Source organism: Diceros bicornis, chromosome 13 (assembly GCF_020826845.1).
Source record: "Diceros bicornis minor isolate mBicDic1 chromosome 13, mDicBic1.mat.cur, whole genome shotgun sequence".
NCBI classification, from domain to species: Eukaryota; Metazoa; Chordata; class Mammalia; order Perissodactyla; family Rhinocerotidae; genus Diceros; species Diceros bicornis.
Window position 1 is genome coordinate 38,491,260 of NC_080752.1, and position 18,458 is coordinate 38,509,717.

The 18,458-nt window shown below is 39.8% G+C and overlaps 1 protein-coding gene across 4 annotated transcripts in view; it reads right to left on the reverse strand.

The window, feature by feature from the left end:
- Positions 1-18,458, reverse strand: part of USP48 (ubiquitin specific peptidase 48) — an 88,973-nt gene that overhangs the window by 43,465 nt on the left and 27,050 nt on the right. For all 4 annotated transcript variants that reach the window (XM_058553155.1, XM_058553154.1, XM_058553153.1 and 1 more), the window contains exons 2-8: positions 17,132-17,252; positions 15,554-15,710; positions 12,387-12,514; positions 11,905-12,029; positions 11,046-11,154; positions 7,960-8,093; positions 7,164-7,246 (exon numbers count right to left, since the gene is read on the reverse strand). In XM_058553155.1, coding sequence (XP_058409138.1) covers positions 7,164-7,246; positions 7,960-8,093; positions 11,046-11,154; positions 11,905-12,029; positions 12,387-12,514; positions 15,554-15,710; positions 17,132-17,252 — 857 coding nt within the window. The remainder of the gene's footprint in view (positions 1-7,163; positions 7,247-7,959; positions 8,094-11,045; positions 11,155-11,904; positions 12,030-12,386; positions 12,515-15,553; positions 15,711-17,131; positions 17,253-18,458) is intronic.

Here is an 18,458-nt window from a genome sequence, read left to right on the forward strand (position 1 = left end):
CTGGTCCTCCTCACAAAAAAAAAAAAATCAGAAAACAAAAAATTCATTAGCAATCCTACAATAGACATAACCACTATTAATATTGAAACCTGCAGTTTTTTCTGACAAATTTATCATAAATATCTTTCTACATCATTAAATATTCTTGTAAAAATTATTTATGATGACTATACACAAGTACCAAAATACACTGAACCACTCCCATATTGCTGGACATTTAAAATGGTAGCATTTTAGGGCCATTATAAACAATAATTATAATCTTTGTAGTAAAAAATCTTTGCACATGTCTTTGACTAAGTCACCACTATTATTTCCTTAAAACTGGAAGGAGTGAGTTTTAGTCAATGACTCGTTAAAGAAATAATAAACATGCTAGACACTGTTTTAGGCACAGAGGATACAGCCATTGACTGAAAGGACAAAGTCCTGGCATTCTTGTAGCTCAGTGGGGGACACAGTAATGCATATTAATACCTAGACCAAAACCCACCTAACCCAGCCGAGCTGAAAATAATTTAAAATACTGGGTAAGATAGAAATACTTTAAATCTTTTAAAATACATTCATTAGCTGACAAGAAAATAAGAATTCTCAGAAGCCAAATACTATGTGAAGGCAGGAAGCTAGGGAGGTAAGAATAATGAAAACAATTTCCTCCCGAGAGTATTAAGTGAATCTCGATCAACTTGAACTTTGGTTTTTGTTTTTTTTTTACATGGAAGAGGCTTATGGGACCAGAGATAAAAGCAAAGGTTCATAAAAGGTGGGAAGTCTAGCAGAGGACTCCCATCGTGAAACCAGGGTCCTTCAGTTTAAGACATAAGAAGAGGGGCTGGCCCCGTGGCTTAGCGGTTAAGTGCTTGCACTCCACTACTGGCGGCCCGGGGTTAGGATCCCGGGCGCGCACTGATGCACTGCTTGTTCGGCCATGCTGAGGCGGTGTCCCACATACAGCAACTAGGAAGATGTGCAACTATGACATACAACTATCTACTGAGGCCTTGGGAAGAAAAAGAGAAAAAAGGAGGAGGATTGGCAATAGATGTTAGCTGAGGGCCGGTATTCCTGAGCCAAAAAAAAAAAAAAGAGGAGGATTGGCATGGATGTTAGCTCAGGGCTGATCTTCCTCCAAAAAAAAAAAAGACATAAGAAGAAACGAAACTGCCCTGCACAGGAAATAGTAGGAAAAAAATTATCTGCCTTATCCTTACTTTGACACTTGGGGGTGAGAAGAAACCCAAATCTCCATTGCAAGTTCTTAAGAAGCTAGCCCTCAGGAATATTTCTACCAAGAATTCACACTACGTAGGAAGTCAGAAAAACCTCGAGCCAAGTGTCTAGTTAAATGTGGTCCTGGGATGAGTGACAGTTTTAAGGAGTGTGAATTCAGTATCTCTCTCTCACACTCACTCACACACACACACCCCCCACAAAAGGACACAAGTCACTATAACTGAGAGGCAGCAAACACAACACAGAGCAAAACAAAACCCATAACGATTTTCATCTGTTACTGGGAAAAGCAAAAATAACTGTAATGTTAAGTGTATTTAAAGAAATAAATGATGCAATTAAAATTAAAAGTAAGGAATAAGATTGTGAAAATGAAAATCAGATACGATAAAGAACCAAGCTGAGCTTCTAGAACTGACAATTACAATAACCAAAAGTCAAACAAAACTACAGGAAGGCCTAACAGCAGCTTAGCTTCACCTGAATAAAGAATCAATAAAGTCGGGCCGGCCCCGTGGCTTCGCGGTTAAGTGCGTGCGCTCTGCTGCTGGCGGCCCTGGTTCGGATCCCGGGCGCGCGCTGAGGCACCGCTTCTCTGGCCATGCTGAGGCCGAGTCCCACATGCGGCAACTAGAAGGATGTGCAACTATGACATACAACTATCTACTGGGGCGTTGGGGGGAAAAATAAATAAATAAAAATCTTAAAAAAAAAAAAAAAGAATCAATAAAGTAGAAGGCAGAGTTGAAGAAATTATGCAGAACGCAGGACAAAGCAATAAAGAAGTAGGAGACATTGAGGGCAGAGTGAGCAAGTCTTAACACACATCTAATAGAATTCCAGAAGAAAAATAAATGGAGAAGAGAAAAAATTTTAAGAGATAATGGTTGAGGGGCCAGCCTTGTGGCGAAATGGTTAAGTTTGGCACAGTCCGCTTTGGCAGCCTGGGTTCGCAGGTTCGGATCCTGGGCGCAGACCTACACCACTCGGCAGCCATGCTGTGGTGGCAACCCACGTACAAAATAGAGGAAGACTGGCACAGACGTTAGCTCAGGGCTAATCTCCCTCAGGAAAAAAAAACAGATAACGATTGAGAAATTTTTGACCGCCCTAGTAGGGAGGATAAATGTATTAAAAACCCAACCCAAACTGGTCATAGTGACACGGCAGAATACGAAAACCAAAGAAAAAATCTTAAAATCAGACAAAATAAAACAGGCTACTTGTAAAGAAAGAAGAATTAGACTGCAACTAATTTCTCCACAGCAACAACAGAAGTCCTAAGACAACAGAATCTTTAAGGTACTAAGCGAAAATGTCCCTACTTAGAGAAAATAAATTTCACAACAAGAACAAAAATATATACATTTTCAGACAATGATCTGTGAAAATAATTTGTCGCCAACAGACCCTTACTAATTTTATAAGCTCTAATTCAATATAAAAAAATGATTCCAGATAGAAGGTCTAGAATGCAAAAACAAATGATAAACAAAGGAGGTGGGTAAACTAAATACCAGTAGTCCTACAAATAAATAATAAAGCATAATAATAAAGCATCCTATGAGTTCCTTTTTTTAAAAAAAAAATAACTAAAATATATATGAAAAATAATAATAATTTAGGAGAAAATCGATTTCTTAGTGGTTTGAGGTCCTTGTACTGTTTTTAGAGGGTAAAGATATTAACTCTAGAGTTCGGTGTACATGTTATCATTTCCAGGTTAATTACTAAAAGAACAAAATAGTAATATCAGACAGCCCAGGCTGTACCCACCTGGTGGGCATCTCCACACTCCATATTTTAGGGCTTACCTGGACTCACCCACCCACTGTTCTTTCTACCACACTGCACTCTCCCAATTATTCCATGTAAAGGTGAACCAGAAACAGCCTCTCCATCTCCCCAACCTCAGGAAACCACAAAGAAAATTCCTTAGCCCTGAACAGAGTAACAGAAAGAGAATGGGGGGGAAGATCTCATGTTAGACTGGCCTTCATACCAGGTTCTTATAGCTTGGGTGACCGAGGGGACCTTAAGCACTGAACTTGGTTTGTGACGCTGCCTAACTAGCAGGGACCCCAGGTGCCTGGCAGAAATAAAACTAAGGTCTCTCTGGAGGAGGTGGCATCATCCTAGCCCTAAGGGAATCCCAAAAAGAGATTTTCCATGTGCAATAACCAGCACGTGGTCAAAGATGATCAGGTACAGAAGAAACAGGTCAACGTTAAAAGAACCAGCCCAGACAGCAGAAGTAACCCTGCCCAATATTCCAACAATGTCAGTCATGGATTATAAAACTAGGCTTTCTACGTTTAGAGAAACAAGAAACTTGAAAATGGTATGCAAGTTAATAGGAAACTATGAAAACTGATGCAAATTTGAATTAAAGGAAATATCAATAATTACATTAAGTATAAATGGGCTAACTGGCCCAGGTAAAAGATCAAGATTGGACTAGAGCTTTTGCATAAATTTGAAATTCTCCAAAATAAAACAGTGTGAGAGGCAGATGGACACATCTACGATGGTGTTTTTCTCCAGCTACCTTCAACAGCCCAAATAAAGGAGCAGGGGCAGCAGGGTAAGATTTAACTGTGGGTTACATTTCACCCGGCAATATCCCAGGAGGAAAAAGGGTCAACTAAGCCATAATGTTTAGGGATGCAAACTTATATAGTGAAACACCAAAGCAAAAAATAGGCCGGGGGGGGGGGGGCGGGGGGGAGTGATTGCCATAAAAGTCAGATTAGTGGCTATATTTGGGGGGAAGAAGGAGGCTGGAATTAGGAGGTGGACAAGGGAAGCTTTGCAGTACTGGACAGTTCTCTTTCTTGACCCAGGTGGTGCTCAAGCAGATGTTCACTTTGTGATAATTCTCCAAGCCACACATTTCTGTATTTTGAACTTTTATGAATGTGGTATATTTTACAAGAAAAACAGAAAAAAAAAAATAGGAGAGAGTGAGAGGTATGAAATTTAAACTACGGAAGGACAAGGCACAGTATGACCCTCAGAAAGGTTGAGGAAGTGTGGAAGACAGGATCAGTGAAGGAGAAAAGTTGTTATGAGGTCAGTTGGAAAGATGGTCTACAACAAGAGTTCCTAATAGTATTCCCTAAATTATTAATGAACACAATAAACCAGAGAAGTATTAGCAGTGATTATGACTTTATTACCAATAGATAACATAAAAATTTTCAAATCACATTACCACTGGTAACCTGAATTTATACTCATCAATTCATTATACTCATCAATTTCAGAATTATGGTAGTTTTTATCAGCCACTGGAACCTAGTCTTTAAGGGGCACCTATATTATTGTATCACAGATTTGTCTTAGTATTTTGATAACTGTATTTAAATATATTTGGTTTCTTCTGAAATTCCATGAATTTAATTCTGTCACCAGACTCGCAAAGTGGTCTACAGGGCTATTAAAATACAAAACATGGCAGGACTTGAGTTAAGAAAAGTCCGGAGCTAAATGTTCAAGGAATGAGGATCCCTCCGTCTATAGGTCTCTTGTATACTTGCAGGCTCACTATTTAAAGAAACAACTGGGGATGGCCCTGTGGCTTAGCGGTTCAGTGCGCGCGCTCCGCTGCTGGCGGCCCGGGTTCGGATCCCGGGCGCACACCGATGCACTGCTTCTCCGGCCATGCTGAGGCCGCGTCCCACATACAGCAACTAGAAGGACGTGCAGCTATGACATACAACTATCTACTGGGGCTTTGGGGGAAAAAAGAGGGAGGATTGGCAATAGATGTTAGCTCAGAGCTGGTCTTCCTCAGCAAAAAGGGGAGGATTAGCACGAATATTAGCTTACGGTTGATCTTCCTCACACACACACACACACACACAAAAAAGAGGAAAATAGCAGCCGCCCCATGGCATAGCAGTTAAGTGCGCACGCTCTGCTGCTGGCGGCCTGGGTTCAGATCCTGGGCGCGCACCAAGGCACTGCTTGTCAGGCCATGCTGTGGCAGCGTCCCACATAAAGTGGAGAAAGATCGGCATGGATGTTAGCTCAGGGCCCATCTTCCTCAGCAAAAAGAGGAGGATTGGCATGGATGTTAGCTCATGGCTGATCTTCCTCACCAAAAACAAACAAACAAACAAAAAGCATAGAGGAAAATGTAAACAACGGTTATCTGGGTGATAGAATTGTAGGTGGTCTTTATTTCTCTTCTTTATGCTTTCTGAATTTTCCAAATTACCTAGAATGAACTAAACCTTATGCAATTATAACAAAAGTTAAGGGCCGGCCCCGTGGCTTAGCGGTTAAGTGCGTGCGCTCCGCTACTGGCGGCCTGGGTTCGGATCCCGGGCACACACCGACGCACCGCTTCTCCGGCCATGCTGAGGCCACGTCCCACATACAGCAACTAGAAGGATGTGCAACTGTGACATACAACTATATATTATGCTGGGGCTTTGGGGAGAAAAAAGGAGGAGGATTGCCAATAGATGTTAGCTCAGAGCCGGTCTTCCTCAGCAAAAAAAGAGGAGGATTAGCATGGATGTTAGCTCAGGGCTGATCTTCCTCACAAAAAATAAAAAAATAAACCAAAAGTTAATTTGTTTTTAGATTCTACCTATATAAGGTAGTACCTTTGTATAGCAAACATCACAATAGTCTGTAAAAAAAAAACAGGCCTATAACTACAAACTACCAGATTAATTTTACCAGTCCTAGTTAACAACTCTAAAAAAGGAGACAATTTTTATTTCTCTATTTAAAAATTAAGAATTGACTACATTTAGTAAACGAACACACTAAAATTAAAAATTTCTACAGGTATTTTGACCTATCAAGTCTATTTGATAAATATCTTCCTTGTTTTCTTTACAGTACAAATTGGACAAACATGTAATAAATTTAATAACAATAATAATAACTATTCAAAATCCTACAGCAGACTTAAGGAAAGTGCTAATTTTACATTTCTTTAAGTGTCTGGCCCCTGAGAAACCACTAGGCTCTCAGACTTTTCTAATTTCAAACAATTAACCGAACAAAGGAGGCAGGAAGCAAACTACTACATAAAGTGAGCTACAGCTAAGTTTATTCATTCAGCCAAATAGAATAGTAACAAAATCCAGCAGCAGTCTACAGCAGTTTCCTTACTCCACGGAGGGGCAAATTTTAAACCACCGGACTGATAGAGCATCACACATTTTAAAGCTTAAACATTTAACACATCATTCTCAACCTCCCCAATCATTTCTTTTAAAGGTTTTGATTTACGGCTTGTTTCTCTTGAAAGCTGCCTTCAGAAACTTTTTATGCAAAGACTGAGTTTATGATGTCATTTCTATACTAAAAATTTCATAAATTGTAAGATCAATCTTAAAAGGGAAAAAAAAAAACAGTTCTCCCAGTCAGGGCAAGAGAAACAAAAGGGCAATTTTTTTCTCTCTAGCAAGAATCACCCTGTTTGGTAAGCTAAAGACTACCAAAAGGAAAAAGCAGTAAATTACTTTTGTTGAAACTATGTCACAGCATCCTAAACTTATCAGTGGTTACAGACAGGAAGAAATACAGCATAAATATTGCAACTATGCCACCTAATGTTTTTCATAAAATGTTAAAAAAAAAAAAACTTGTGAATGGAGGCAGCTTGGAGACTCTTAATTTTACGAGGAAGTACAGCTATGGTACTGAGACTAAGGGATCAAGAGTGGGTTCAGGACAGTAAAATGTCTTTTTTATTCTTTTATACTCTTAATTAGGCAGATACTGATGAACCATCTAATCTTTCTTATGTATTTACTCACAGAAAAGGGGCTTAACATTTCAGCTCACCTAAAAGCTTTTGTTCCCAGAGATTAGCAAATGAAATTTAGTAGTAAACGCTATTCTGCATTCATCACAAGTTACAGTCTCTGAACATAATTATTATTTCTCTGTAAAAATATTACCTTTATGTTCCACATAAGGCTCCATATCCAAAATTTCGGAGAAGCCAATGTAGGTATTCAGCTTTTTCTTATGTCCAGTTTGCCTAACCAACAAGAAAGCTAATTATATTTATATTTAAAACAACCATAAAACAATGTACAAGCTCTATCAGCTATTTTAATAAACTCCATAGTAGCTAGGTAGATTTCATTCAGCAATCTCGCCCAAAAACCTGTATGATTAGACATAAACATAATACTTGTCTTATAATTGGGAAAAAAATAACTAATGGATTAAAAGGTATAAATTTAAAGTGCGGATTCCAAATACAAGTTATTTCCAAAAGTCTTAATTTAATCACAAAAAGCTCCCACAGACGCTCCTGCTTTATAGAAGAAATGTACACATGTAAACATTGCCCGAATTTAATTATAAAATAAAAGATCTATTCCCATGGGGGTGGGGGGTAGTTTAATAGGAAAATTTACTCTAGTTCCTTACACAATAATACAGAATGTCAAGGTAATTTGGTTCCTACCTAATGATTGCTTTTCCTATGCAGTTTTTAACAATTTCTTAGAATAAAAAATAAGGATTCTCTACTTTTCCCATTCTCGATTATATATGGCTGCTTCTTTAAGAATTTTGTGATAAAATCATGAAATACTGGCATTTCAAAATGACAGGCTCTATCTAGAACTTTCACCCCCAAATCTAGAGTTTCAAATTATAAGCATTTTACTACCTTATCTAAGGTAAAACCTGTACCTACTAGTGCACCATGAGCAACAAGCACCGCTGCTCACACAGACTCACCTGTCAAAGACAAATCGCATCAGCTGTAAGTTCAGAGTGCAAGGAAGGCTGAGGAGGCGAATCTTCCTCGTTGCATTCTGTTTGCTTTGACAGTTTTCACAAAAGTATCGATTGTCTCCTTCTAACTTTTCCTCCTGATCAGAAATAAGACATATTAGTTAAAAAAAAAAAAATTAGAAGATGAAAAGATTTAAAAGAAGCGATCAAACCTTTGATGTAAAGCATAATTTTATTTTAATTAGGAGCTCCCACTCAAGATGTTTAAAAATGAAGCTTTTATAAATAATGAAGGACAACATAAGTTACTAGGCACTGCTTAGCAGTGACATTATTAATTTGTAAATTGAAAATTGATGTGGGCCCGCCCAATGGCATAGTGGTTAAGTGCATGTGCTCCATTTTAGCAGCCCAAGGGTTTGCAGGTTCAGATCCCGGGCGCGCACCAATGCACCACTTGTCAAGCCACGCCATGGCAGCATCCCATGTAAAGTAGAGGAAGATGGCCATGCACGTTAGCCCAGAGCCAATCTTCCTCGGCAAAAAGAGGAGGATTGGCATCGGATGTTAGCTCAGGGCTGATCTTCCTCACAAAAAATAAATAAATAAAATAGGATGCACCTCTTTCTGAAATCTATGATTTTAAAAATCCTTGTTTTAGGTCCTTTGTCCTAATAATTCCACTTCTGGGAATTCTAAGGAAATAGGTTTAAAAAAGAAATATACTTTGATGCAAAATTAACTTAAAACATGTTTTTTGTTTTTGCTTTTTGCTGAGGAAGATTCACCCTAAGCTAACATCTGTGGCCAATCTTCCTCTATTTTGTATGTGAGCCACCACCACAGCATGGCCACTTAGGAGTGGTGTATGCCCAGGAACTGAACCCAGGCTGCTGAAGCAGAGCGCACCAAACTTAACCACTAGGCCACCGGGGCTAGCCCTAAAAACCATTTTAAAAAGGTAGAAATTACATATGGGCACCAGAACACAAAATTATATATATACAAAATTTTATACATGTATATATGCACACACACACATTTCGTTAAAATTACCTGAGTGCCATTCATGAGACAAAGCTAAAAAAGGAGCACAGGAAAACTCAATGTTATAGCCAATAGTGGCTTTTTCCTAAATTTTTCTTTTGTTTCTATAATAGCCTTTGGGGGGGGTGGTGAGGAAGAGTGGCCCTGAGCTAACATCTGTGCCAATCTTCCTCTAGTTTGGAAGTGGGTCTGCCACAGCATGGCTTGATGAGTGGTGTAGGTCCATGCACAGGACCCAAACCTGCAAACCCGGGCTGCCAGAGCAGAGCATGACAAACTTAACTACTATGCCATGAGGCTGGCCCTTATAATAGCTGTTTGATACAGATTATTGTTAAGTAACACAATACTGTTATCTTCACTTGGCTTCCAAGATATCACGCTTGCCTGTTTTCCCCAACTCACTGGCCAGTCCCCCTCAGCATCCTTTGCCAGCTGCCCCTATATTTCCTAATGTTTGAATGTCCCTGGCTCAGTCTTTTGTCCTCATCTCTCTCTCACTCCCTTGACAGTTTCATCCAGCCCTGACTTCTCCCCTGAACGATTCCTCTCAAGTGTAACGTGCCCCAATGCCAACTCCTAATTCCTCTCCCAAACCTCCTCCTCCCAATCCTTCCCATCTCAGTTACAGCAACTCCATTCCTCTAGCTGCTCAGGCCAAAAACCTTAGTAATCCTTGACTCCTTTCTTTCTCTCCATATCCAGTCTGCAAATTTTATATATATCAGCTCTACTTTGAAACTATATCTAACATCCAAACACTACTTATCACCTCTTCAGTTTACCTTTGGTCCAAGCCATCATCAACTCCTTCTGTCTGTCCTTGTCCCATCTTCAGCCTATTCTCAAGATGGCACCCAGTGTTAAAACAGATGTGTCACGCCTAGGCTTACAACCCTCCAATGGCATCTCACCTCACTCAGAGTGAAGTCAAACTTCTGACAAAGCTCTACCAGGCCCCATCTGATCCGGTCCCTAGTTCTCGCTATAGCTTCATCTTCTATCATTCTCCCTTTGCTTATTCACTTCAGCCACACTGACCTCCTTGCTCTTCCTCAAACCACCAGGCACATTCTTGTCTCAGGCTCTGCACTTGTTATTTCATCTGCCCAGAACTCTTCTCCCTGATTCTTGCATGGGTCCCTGAACCGCAATCATTTTATTTCAAACTGCAGCCAACCTCACCCTCCTCCCTACCACATTCCCCATCCCCCTTTCCTGCTTTATTTGTCTCCACAGCACTTATTATAGTTGACACGCTATGTATTTTCCTTAATTTATCTTACTATCCCTCCCTGGTTCCCACACCACTACATTAAAAGCTCCTTAAAGGCAATTTTTTTGGTCTGTTCATTCACTATCATTACCCCCAACAGCTGAAGCAGTGCCTGACCACAGTAAGCACTCGATCAATATTTAGCTGAATGAATTCAATAACTGACTACTTCAAGCATGCTAATGGCTGTGCTAAAGGAGTATGGCAAGTACAAAAATATTTTAAGAAAGGAAGCTATGTAATAAGATCATCTATTTTGCTACGTGTCTATTCCTACTTGGTAACAAAGGTTTCCTCTTTGCACCTTTTCCACTCAGAACAAAAGGGAACCACTTCCATAGCTCTACATAAATCTAAACATACAGAAAGTAGAAAAATAGAGTGGAGGGACTGAAGAAGGACCACATTCATGTAAAAATATCTGCATTCAACACATTCTAGTTCTCATTAAATGAAAAGGTAACTTAAACTGATGGTAAAAGAGCTTAATTCTCCTTAAATACTCTACCACACCCAATCACACAACAAATTTTTACACATTCATAATTTGACATAGAAAATAACCTGAAATAGCCAAAAAATTTTTTAAGACACAGCCTGCTTCAATGTTTTATAATTTACAAAGTTTCTCCTAGATCATTACATAAACAGAGACACTTTATATGTAGAAAAAGTTGAATGAATTTATCCATTAAATCAAAAACCATTCACAATAGCATTTAGCTGTTAATCAGCAGAAACAACACATACACCAAAATTTGAATACCTTCAGAAATTCCGAGATACAATCTGTTAACTGTTTGTGGCCTTGGATATTTAACTCCAGTTCATAAAACTTTGATAAAAGCTTAGACTCTCTGCCACACTGGTTGCAACTATAATAAAAGAGAGTGATAAAATTCAGATCAGAGTGGGAAAAGCAACAAAGTTCTATTGTATTACATCCCAGAAATACGGAAAGCATTTATTACCTTAGTTCTCTTTCACAGAAATTATTTACACTACGTATATTTAAAAAATAAATTATGGGCCCGCCCCATGGCATAGCGGTTAAGTGCGCGCACTCTGCTGCTGGCAGCCCAGGTTCGGATCCGGGGCGCACACTGACGTATTGCTTGTCAGGCCATGCCACGGTGGCGTCCCACATAAAGTAGAGGAAGATCGGCACGGATGTTACCAGTCTTCCTCAGCAAAAAGAGGAGGATTGGCATGGATGCTAGCCCAGGACTGATCTTCCTCACAAAAATAAATAAATAAATAAATAAAATAAAAAAGGAAGTGATTAGTGAGGCCGTGTATTTTATGATTAGGAAAATTTTTAAGAGTTCTTTTACATTTACTCTTAGTATTCCAGCCAGGTCCAACCTTCTTCTTTCAGCTCACTCTACAGCCAAAAAGCAAATGGTAAGAGCTCAACCAGACACAGTTCCCAACACCTGGATGGGTTCAATGGCAATTATCAAGTCAGTTGTTTACATGTTCCCATGGAAATGTATTGCTATAAATATTTCAGGTCCCACGACAGCCCACTAAAGCTGTAACTTGGAACTGAACTGAAAATTAGATAACATATGAGCAATTGTCTTAGAATAAAATGTACCACAAAAAAGCTGAAACACACTTACACAGTTACATAAGCGTATTCCCCACAGAACTGCTGCTGGACAATGTTACGAACATCTGGATTCTTTTGCTTAGACAAAGTATCTTCCAAAAGAGACATAAAGAGCTTTGAAAATTCTTGGGCATCCTACAACACAAGTTTGGGTTAATAAAAAGAAAAATCGTATCTTGCTTTTCAATTTCTGATACAAATAGTAGTAAGTTAAATATTCCAGTAAGTATCCACACTTTGAACTTAGCCTTTTCGAACAATGACTTGAGCTATGTCCAATCAGTTTGTGGCCACATATGAATTTTCAGAAATGGGATCAAGGAAAATGTGTAATATACTGGACAGTAAATACATGCTCTAATTCAAAATAGAAAAAAATTAATTTTTAAAAAGCATTTCACTTCATTTCCTTCTATAAACATTCTAAGGAACACTTGGGTGCCTTTTTATATTTAAAAAAAAAAAAAAAAAAAAAAAAAAGAAGGTTCTTACCTGCTGTTGCCCCGTGTCCAAGCCCAAGGCTTTAACAAATCCTGATGGATCAATGTATCGCCTATTACTGTTTTGCAACAAGGCAAACAAGTACTGGAGATGCTCACAAATTGTTTGAGGCTCATAATCTATTAAAAAATATATGTTTATTTTTCAGAAACTGCGACTTTTCTTTTTTAAAAAATGTACTTTCTCTTCACATGAGAACATAATTAAACACTCTTACATCCAAACTATATTAGTGTTTTATTATAGTCTTAAAACTTTAAAAGAAACAAATTAGAAATCACACATCTTTTGGAAGTAATAAGGCAGCCATAGCTGTCTAGACACATCCCCTGAAGACAAGAGGCTACATGCATTACAACAACAGCAATCACAACTACGGTTTCTAGTGTCAGATCCCAGTGAAATATCCATTCCAGTAATAAAACCATACATATACTATGTTTACAATTCCCTTAAGATGGCCAAATACTTTAACATAATCTCCTTAATGTGGACTCATCACAAATAGAGCAAGCGACAGGAATCTCAAGCATAGAGATTCAATCTTGAATGAAGAATGCAACGATGCCTGTGAAAAATCCTAGAACTTTCGAGTTGAAATTTTAATGAGATGGGGGAAGGTATGCAAATAGGAAGCACGGATCTCAAGAGCCCCAAAAGAATTGAGTATGATCTTCTGTGCCGGTTAGCAATGTATTGCCTCTCAGATCCAAATGCACCCTTCTATGCCTGCTCTGTGATAGCAGAGATGAGCTCTGCAAATACTTCTCCTTTGCCAGCTAGTGCAAGGTTAATTTAAGTCTTGTCAGTAGAGGGCACTGGAGGGTTCAGTTGTGCGTCTCCCTTCTGTGAGGGGGTGGGGTGTGGGGAGGGGTGCAGCTGTCTCAGGACTCTAGGTTCCTGTAGCTAACAGTGGCCAGCAGCTCCCTCCAGCACCTCCTCTGCTAGCTTCACAGTGCAATGCCTCTGGTGATGCGCTTCCTCTTGGATGACCACCCTGAGAACGACCTCCTGGGCACCCTCTCAGGTGAGGGACGGAACAGAGGTTCTGAGGACCAGCACATCCCTGTGAACAGTTTCCAGCAGGGACCCCACTGAAGCATCTCAGCACCTCTGGGCTATCTAGTGAGCCCTGGCAGTGCTCTCTCCATAGAGGCCTCAGCTCAGGCCTGGGCAGTGGGAGTGAGGGCCTCCTCCCTGGGTGCCCTCTTTCAGCCACAGGGGTAGCGGCTGCTCCCTACCTCTGCTATTCCTGCATTCTTTCAAGTCCTTTTCAATCCTCACTAACCAACTCCCCCATTACTCTAATTTCCTGTTGATAATTCCCTATTCTTTCTCTGTTTCAATTATTGTGTAGTTTCTGTCTCCTGATTGGACTCTGAATGGTTTATCTCTTTCATACCAATTGTGACTTTCAGGAAGTCAATATTTCGTCTGTAAAATAAAGATAAAAATCTGACTTCCTGGGGGTGCAAGGGCTTTGCAGGCTGTTAAAAGTTATTCAAGTTAAGTTTGTATCTACTTCAACTCTTATTCTACAGGTTAGACATTCTGTAAGATCTTAACTCATACTCTGCTGGTTTTCCTATCTTAGACAGGAACTTAGATCCCCTCATTTCCAACACAAACCCTTTCCACTACACTGCACTGTGCCTGTTAAGATAGCAACAGAAATGTACACTCTCATCAGAGAACAAGGTCAAGGACTTTGGTGAAATATAAAAACTTAAGTATTTAGAAATTTAACAAAACATTTCTTGAGGATACACATTAAAGCCACAATACTCAAAGAAGGCCATGTTACATCATTTCATAAAATACAAATTCAGTTTTCACTTGTTATCTCACTATCTTCTCATTGCTAAGTTTACATTTCAGTAAAACAATGCTAAAAACTAAAAATGATACATTTTACACTACTCATCCTTTATATATGTTAGTACTTCAAATAATCTACTACTAATCTAGATTTAAATATTCAGAACTATAGAAACAAAGCTTTGGGGAAACAAACTTAAGAATTTTTAAGTACTGTGTTTTAAGGCCAAGATTGCTATTAACAGGGACCAAGACTCTAAAGCATTACCAGTGTCAAATCCTATCTCTTCTCTCTCTGAGCCAAAGACATGAGCCATGTGCTCAAATCAGATCATATAAAAGACAGCATAGGATTTAGAGCTGGGAGCAAGAGTCAGAAGTTCCCAACTTGGAGCTCCCAGACCTGTGTAATCTTAGACATTCACTTCCCTCCTCTCCTCAGCTTTGAGAAGGAGAAAAATTTGGTTCATTCCATGAAAGTTCCATCTCAAAGAGAATAATCTCTAAATAGAAAGTAATATCAAGTAGGAATAACAATCCACATACTGTGCATGAAAAAAACTCCAGTGGAACAATTTGAAACTGATTCTGTCTAAATTTGCAATGAGTGTGGTCACATATTAGTGGCTGATTTTGCCAAGGTTGGTGAATTTCATCTTAATTTTAGAGGGTATCATCTAAGTCAGCCTATATGGGAATCAAGACAAAAGATTGTGGTTACACTGAAGTATTAAGTCTCTCAAACTATGCACAAGAGTAACCTTATCTGCTTTATTTACTGATTTTTATCAATGACTAGAAATTAATGGACTACAATCACAGCATACTGCATAGAAAAATTGTAGATGTAAGCTATTTAAGAATAATCAGTGGCTGGCCCCGTGGCATAGCGGTTAAGTGCGCGCGCTCCACTGCTGGCGGCCCGGGTTCGGATCCCAGGCACACACTGAGGCATCCCTTGTCATGCCATGCTGTGGCAGCATCCCACATAAAAAAAGTGGAGAAAGATGGGCACGGATGTTAGCTCAGGGCCTGTCTTCCTCAGCAAAAAGAGGAGGAATGGCATGGATGTTAGCTCAGGGCTGATCTTCCTCACACACACAAAAAAATGAAATGCATTTCTTTCACTTGAATATTAGCCATTTCGGCACATAAATGATAAATACACAGAAAAAAGGGAAAATGATTTCGAATCCTGACAATGTATATAGAGGATCTAGCACCATGCCTGGCACATAATGGGCACTCGAAAGTTAGTTTCCTCTGTTCGGCTGGTTCAGAAGTGATCTAGTGGGCAATATACTCAGAATTGAGCCCTCCCCACACCCATTCCCACTAACCTTTCTCTTCTTGGATACCATCTCCCATCATGTAGTCGCTACAGGTGCTTGGACATAAGTATAGCGCCTGCCGAAGCTCCAAGTTGAGAAACCACACTTGAAGAAACGTGTTGACGTAACAAGTAGCTCCAAGGTTAGTGAGGCCCACAAATGAGTTCTACAAAAATACAAAATTTACAATTATAAAATAAATTTCCCTTTAAACAGAAAAATTATGAGAAGCATTATTTTTAAAATTTCAGATTAAAAATTTGTGAAACTGTCTCAGCCAACATGGTATAAGCACCTTCATTAGGCCTCTCTTGGCCGGGGTAGGGCATACTTTTCAGAAAGCCCCATGTGGCTTGACCACAGGAGTGGAAAGCCTGTAGGACAGCGCCACAGCTCGTCGCTCGTCGTCTAGTCTTCCTCTAGTCTTCTCCAGCCACTGAAATCTAAAGTTACAACAGTGGGCTCTAGGAAAGAGCAGTTCTGAACATGTGTACATAGGTTTTTCATTTTCTATATTCCTAAATTGCCAACATTCAGAAGAATGACAAACAAACTTCCAAAAAAGTTCCCTTTTATCCTATAAATCTGGGAATAAGGGGGCAGGGGGCATTGGTTACAACTTTTTTCCAAAGATCGAGAATTCCTGAACTTACAAAGAATCATTCTTTTTAATAGAGAAAATATCTCTACAGTTGACAATTTTGTGAATGCCAGGCTTTATGTTTAGAAAATATTAATGTAGGGCCGGCCCCGTGGCTTAGCGGTTAAGTGCGTGCGCTCCGCTGCCGGCGGCCGGGTTCGCATCCCAGGCGCGCGCCCACGCACCCCTTCTCCGGCCATGCTGAGGCCGTGTCCCACATACAGCAACTAGAAGGATGTGCAACTATGACATACAACTATCTACTGGGGCTTTGGGGGAAAAAAAAAATAAATAAAATTAGAAAATATTAATGCGTATTAAAGTAAATGTTATATGTGTAATATTTAAAAACACAAGCCCAAGAAAGCAAAGTAATATCATTATGGGAGTTTGTTCCCTTGAGTTACCACCTCCCTTAAACAGACTTAAAAAGAGTTCAAAATAAAACATGCAATGTTAAAGCAAACACAGAATCAGCATTTAAACTAAAACTATTATTTACAGGCTTACTGGAATACACAGCTACCTGTTTTAAATCACGCCATTAAAAACTGTTCCAGGGGCCGGCCCGCGGCATAGCGGTTAACTGCGTGTGCTCTGCTGCTGGCGGCCCGGGGTTCGGATCCCAGGTGCGTACCAACGCACCGCTTCTCTGGCCATGCTGTGCCAGCATCCCATATAAAGCGGAGGAAGATGGGCATGGATGCTAGCCCAGGGCCAGTCTTCCTCAGCAAAAAGAGGAGGATTGGCATGTTAGCTCAGGGCTGATCTTCCTCACACACACACACACAAAAAACTGTTCCAATTCAAGTGGTTTAGTCTTCAGCTCCACTACTTATCTTAACACTAGAGGTTACCTGAAATCAGTAGTGGTTTGTGATCAAGGCACAAAACAAAACCAAACATAGGAATACCATATAGCAATCACTTAAAAAATGATGGCTTACCTTTTTCCTCCTCTCACAGTTGGGATCATCAATGTTATGAAAACTATTTTCATCTATTTCGCCTAACCAAATATGCTCACCAATCCCAACCAGGCAATTCGGATTTCCTTTGCAGTTTCGTCTACGAAAAAAATTATTATTGTTTAATTACAAGATACCACAGTTCCATGATAGGAAACATGCAAACTAATTAAAATTATAACGATAGTATACTTTTCATTTATATCTCATCTACAAGATTAGCGAAACTGAGAAAAGTATAACACCACACTCAGTTTGTGATGCTGTGGGGGAAAGGGCCCTCACATGCTGTTGATGGGGATGCAAACTGGTAGGACTTCTACAGAGAGGACTTCTGCAATCTCTAACAAAATTACATAAACAGCTACCTTTTGACCTAGCCATTTCATTTCTAAGAATTCACCCTGAAGATGTGCAAAAACACACACATTAGGTTATTCATTATAGCACTGTTTGTAATTACAAAATAATGCAAACCACCCAAATGACCAAACACAGGGGCTATGGTACATCCACACAATGGAATACTACACAGCTACAACACAAAAGATACGTGAAGCGCTCCATGAACTGATACGGAATAATTTCCTGGACATATTAGCAAGTAAGGAAAGCAAAGTGCAAAAGAGTATCGATAATATGCTATTTTTTTGTGTAAGAAAGATGGGGAATTAAGAAAATATACAGGAATCTACTCATTTGAGCATAACGAAAAACAGAAAGGGGGGCCGGCTCAGTGGCACAAGCGGTTAAGTGCACGCGCTCCACTGCGGCGGCCCGGGGTTTGCAGGTTTGGATCCTGGATGCGCACCGACGGACCGCCTGTCAGGCCATGCTGTGGCAGCGTCCCATATAAAGTAGAGGAAGATGGGCACGGATGTTAGCCCAGGGCCAGTCTTCCTCAGCAAAAAAGAGGAGGATTGGCATTGGATGTTAGCTCAGGGCTGGTCTTCCTCACAAAAAAAAATAAAAAATAAAAAAGGATAAACCAGAGACTAATGAAATTGGTTACCTACAGATCATGAGTGGGATAAAAAAGACAAAGGTAAAAAAAAAAAAGAGAGAGAGGTCTGTGACACTTTTCTGAATATACTTTTCCATAATTGCTGAGTTTTGGGGCCATGTGTATGTTACACACACACATGAAAATAAATCAGTAAGGATGGGGAAACCCTAAATTCAACACAAACAGAAACGCATTTCAATTGAATAACATATCCACATGGCGGGGGTGAGGGTGTGGGGGGCCCACGCACGGGGCAGCAAACTAACCCTAGAAGGGTGAACACAGTCAGTAGCAAGCTCT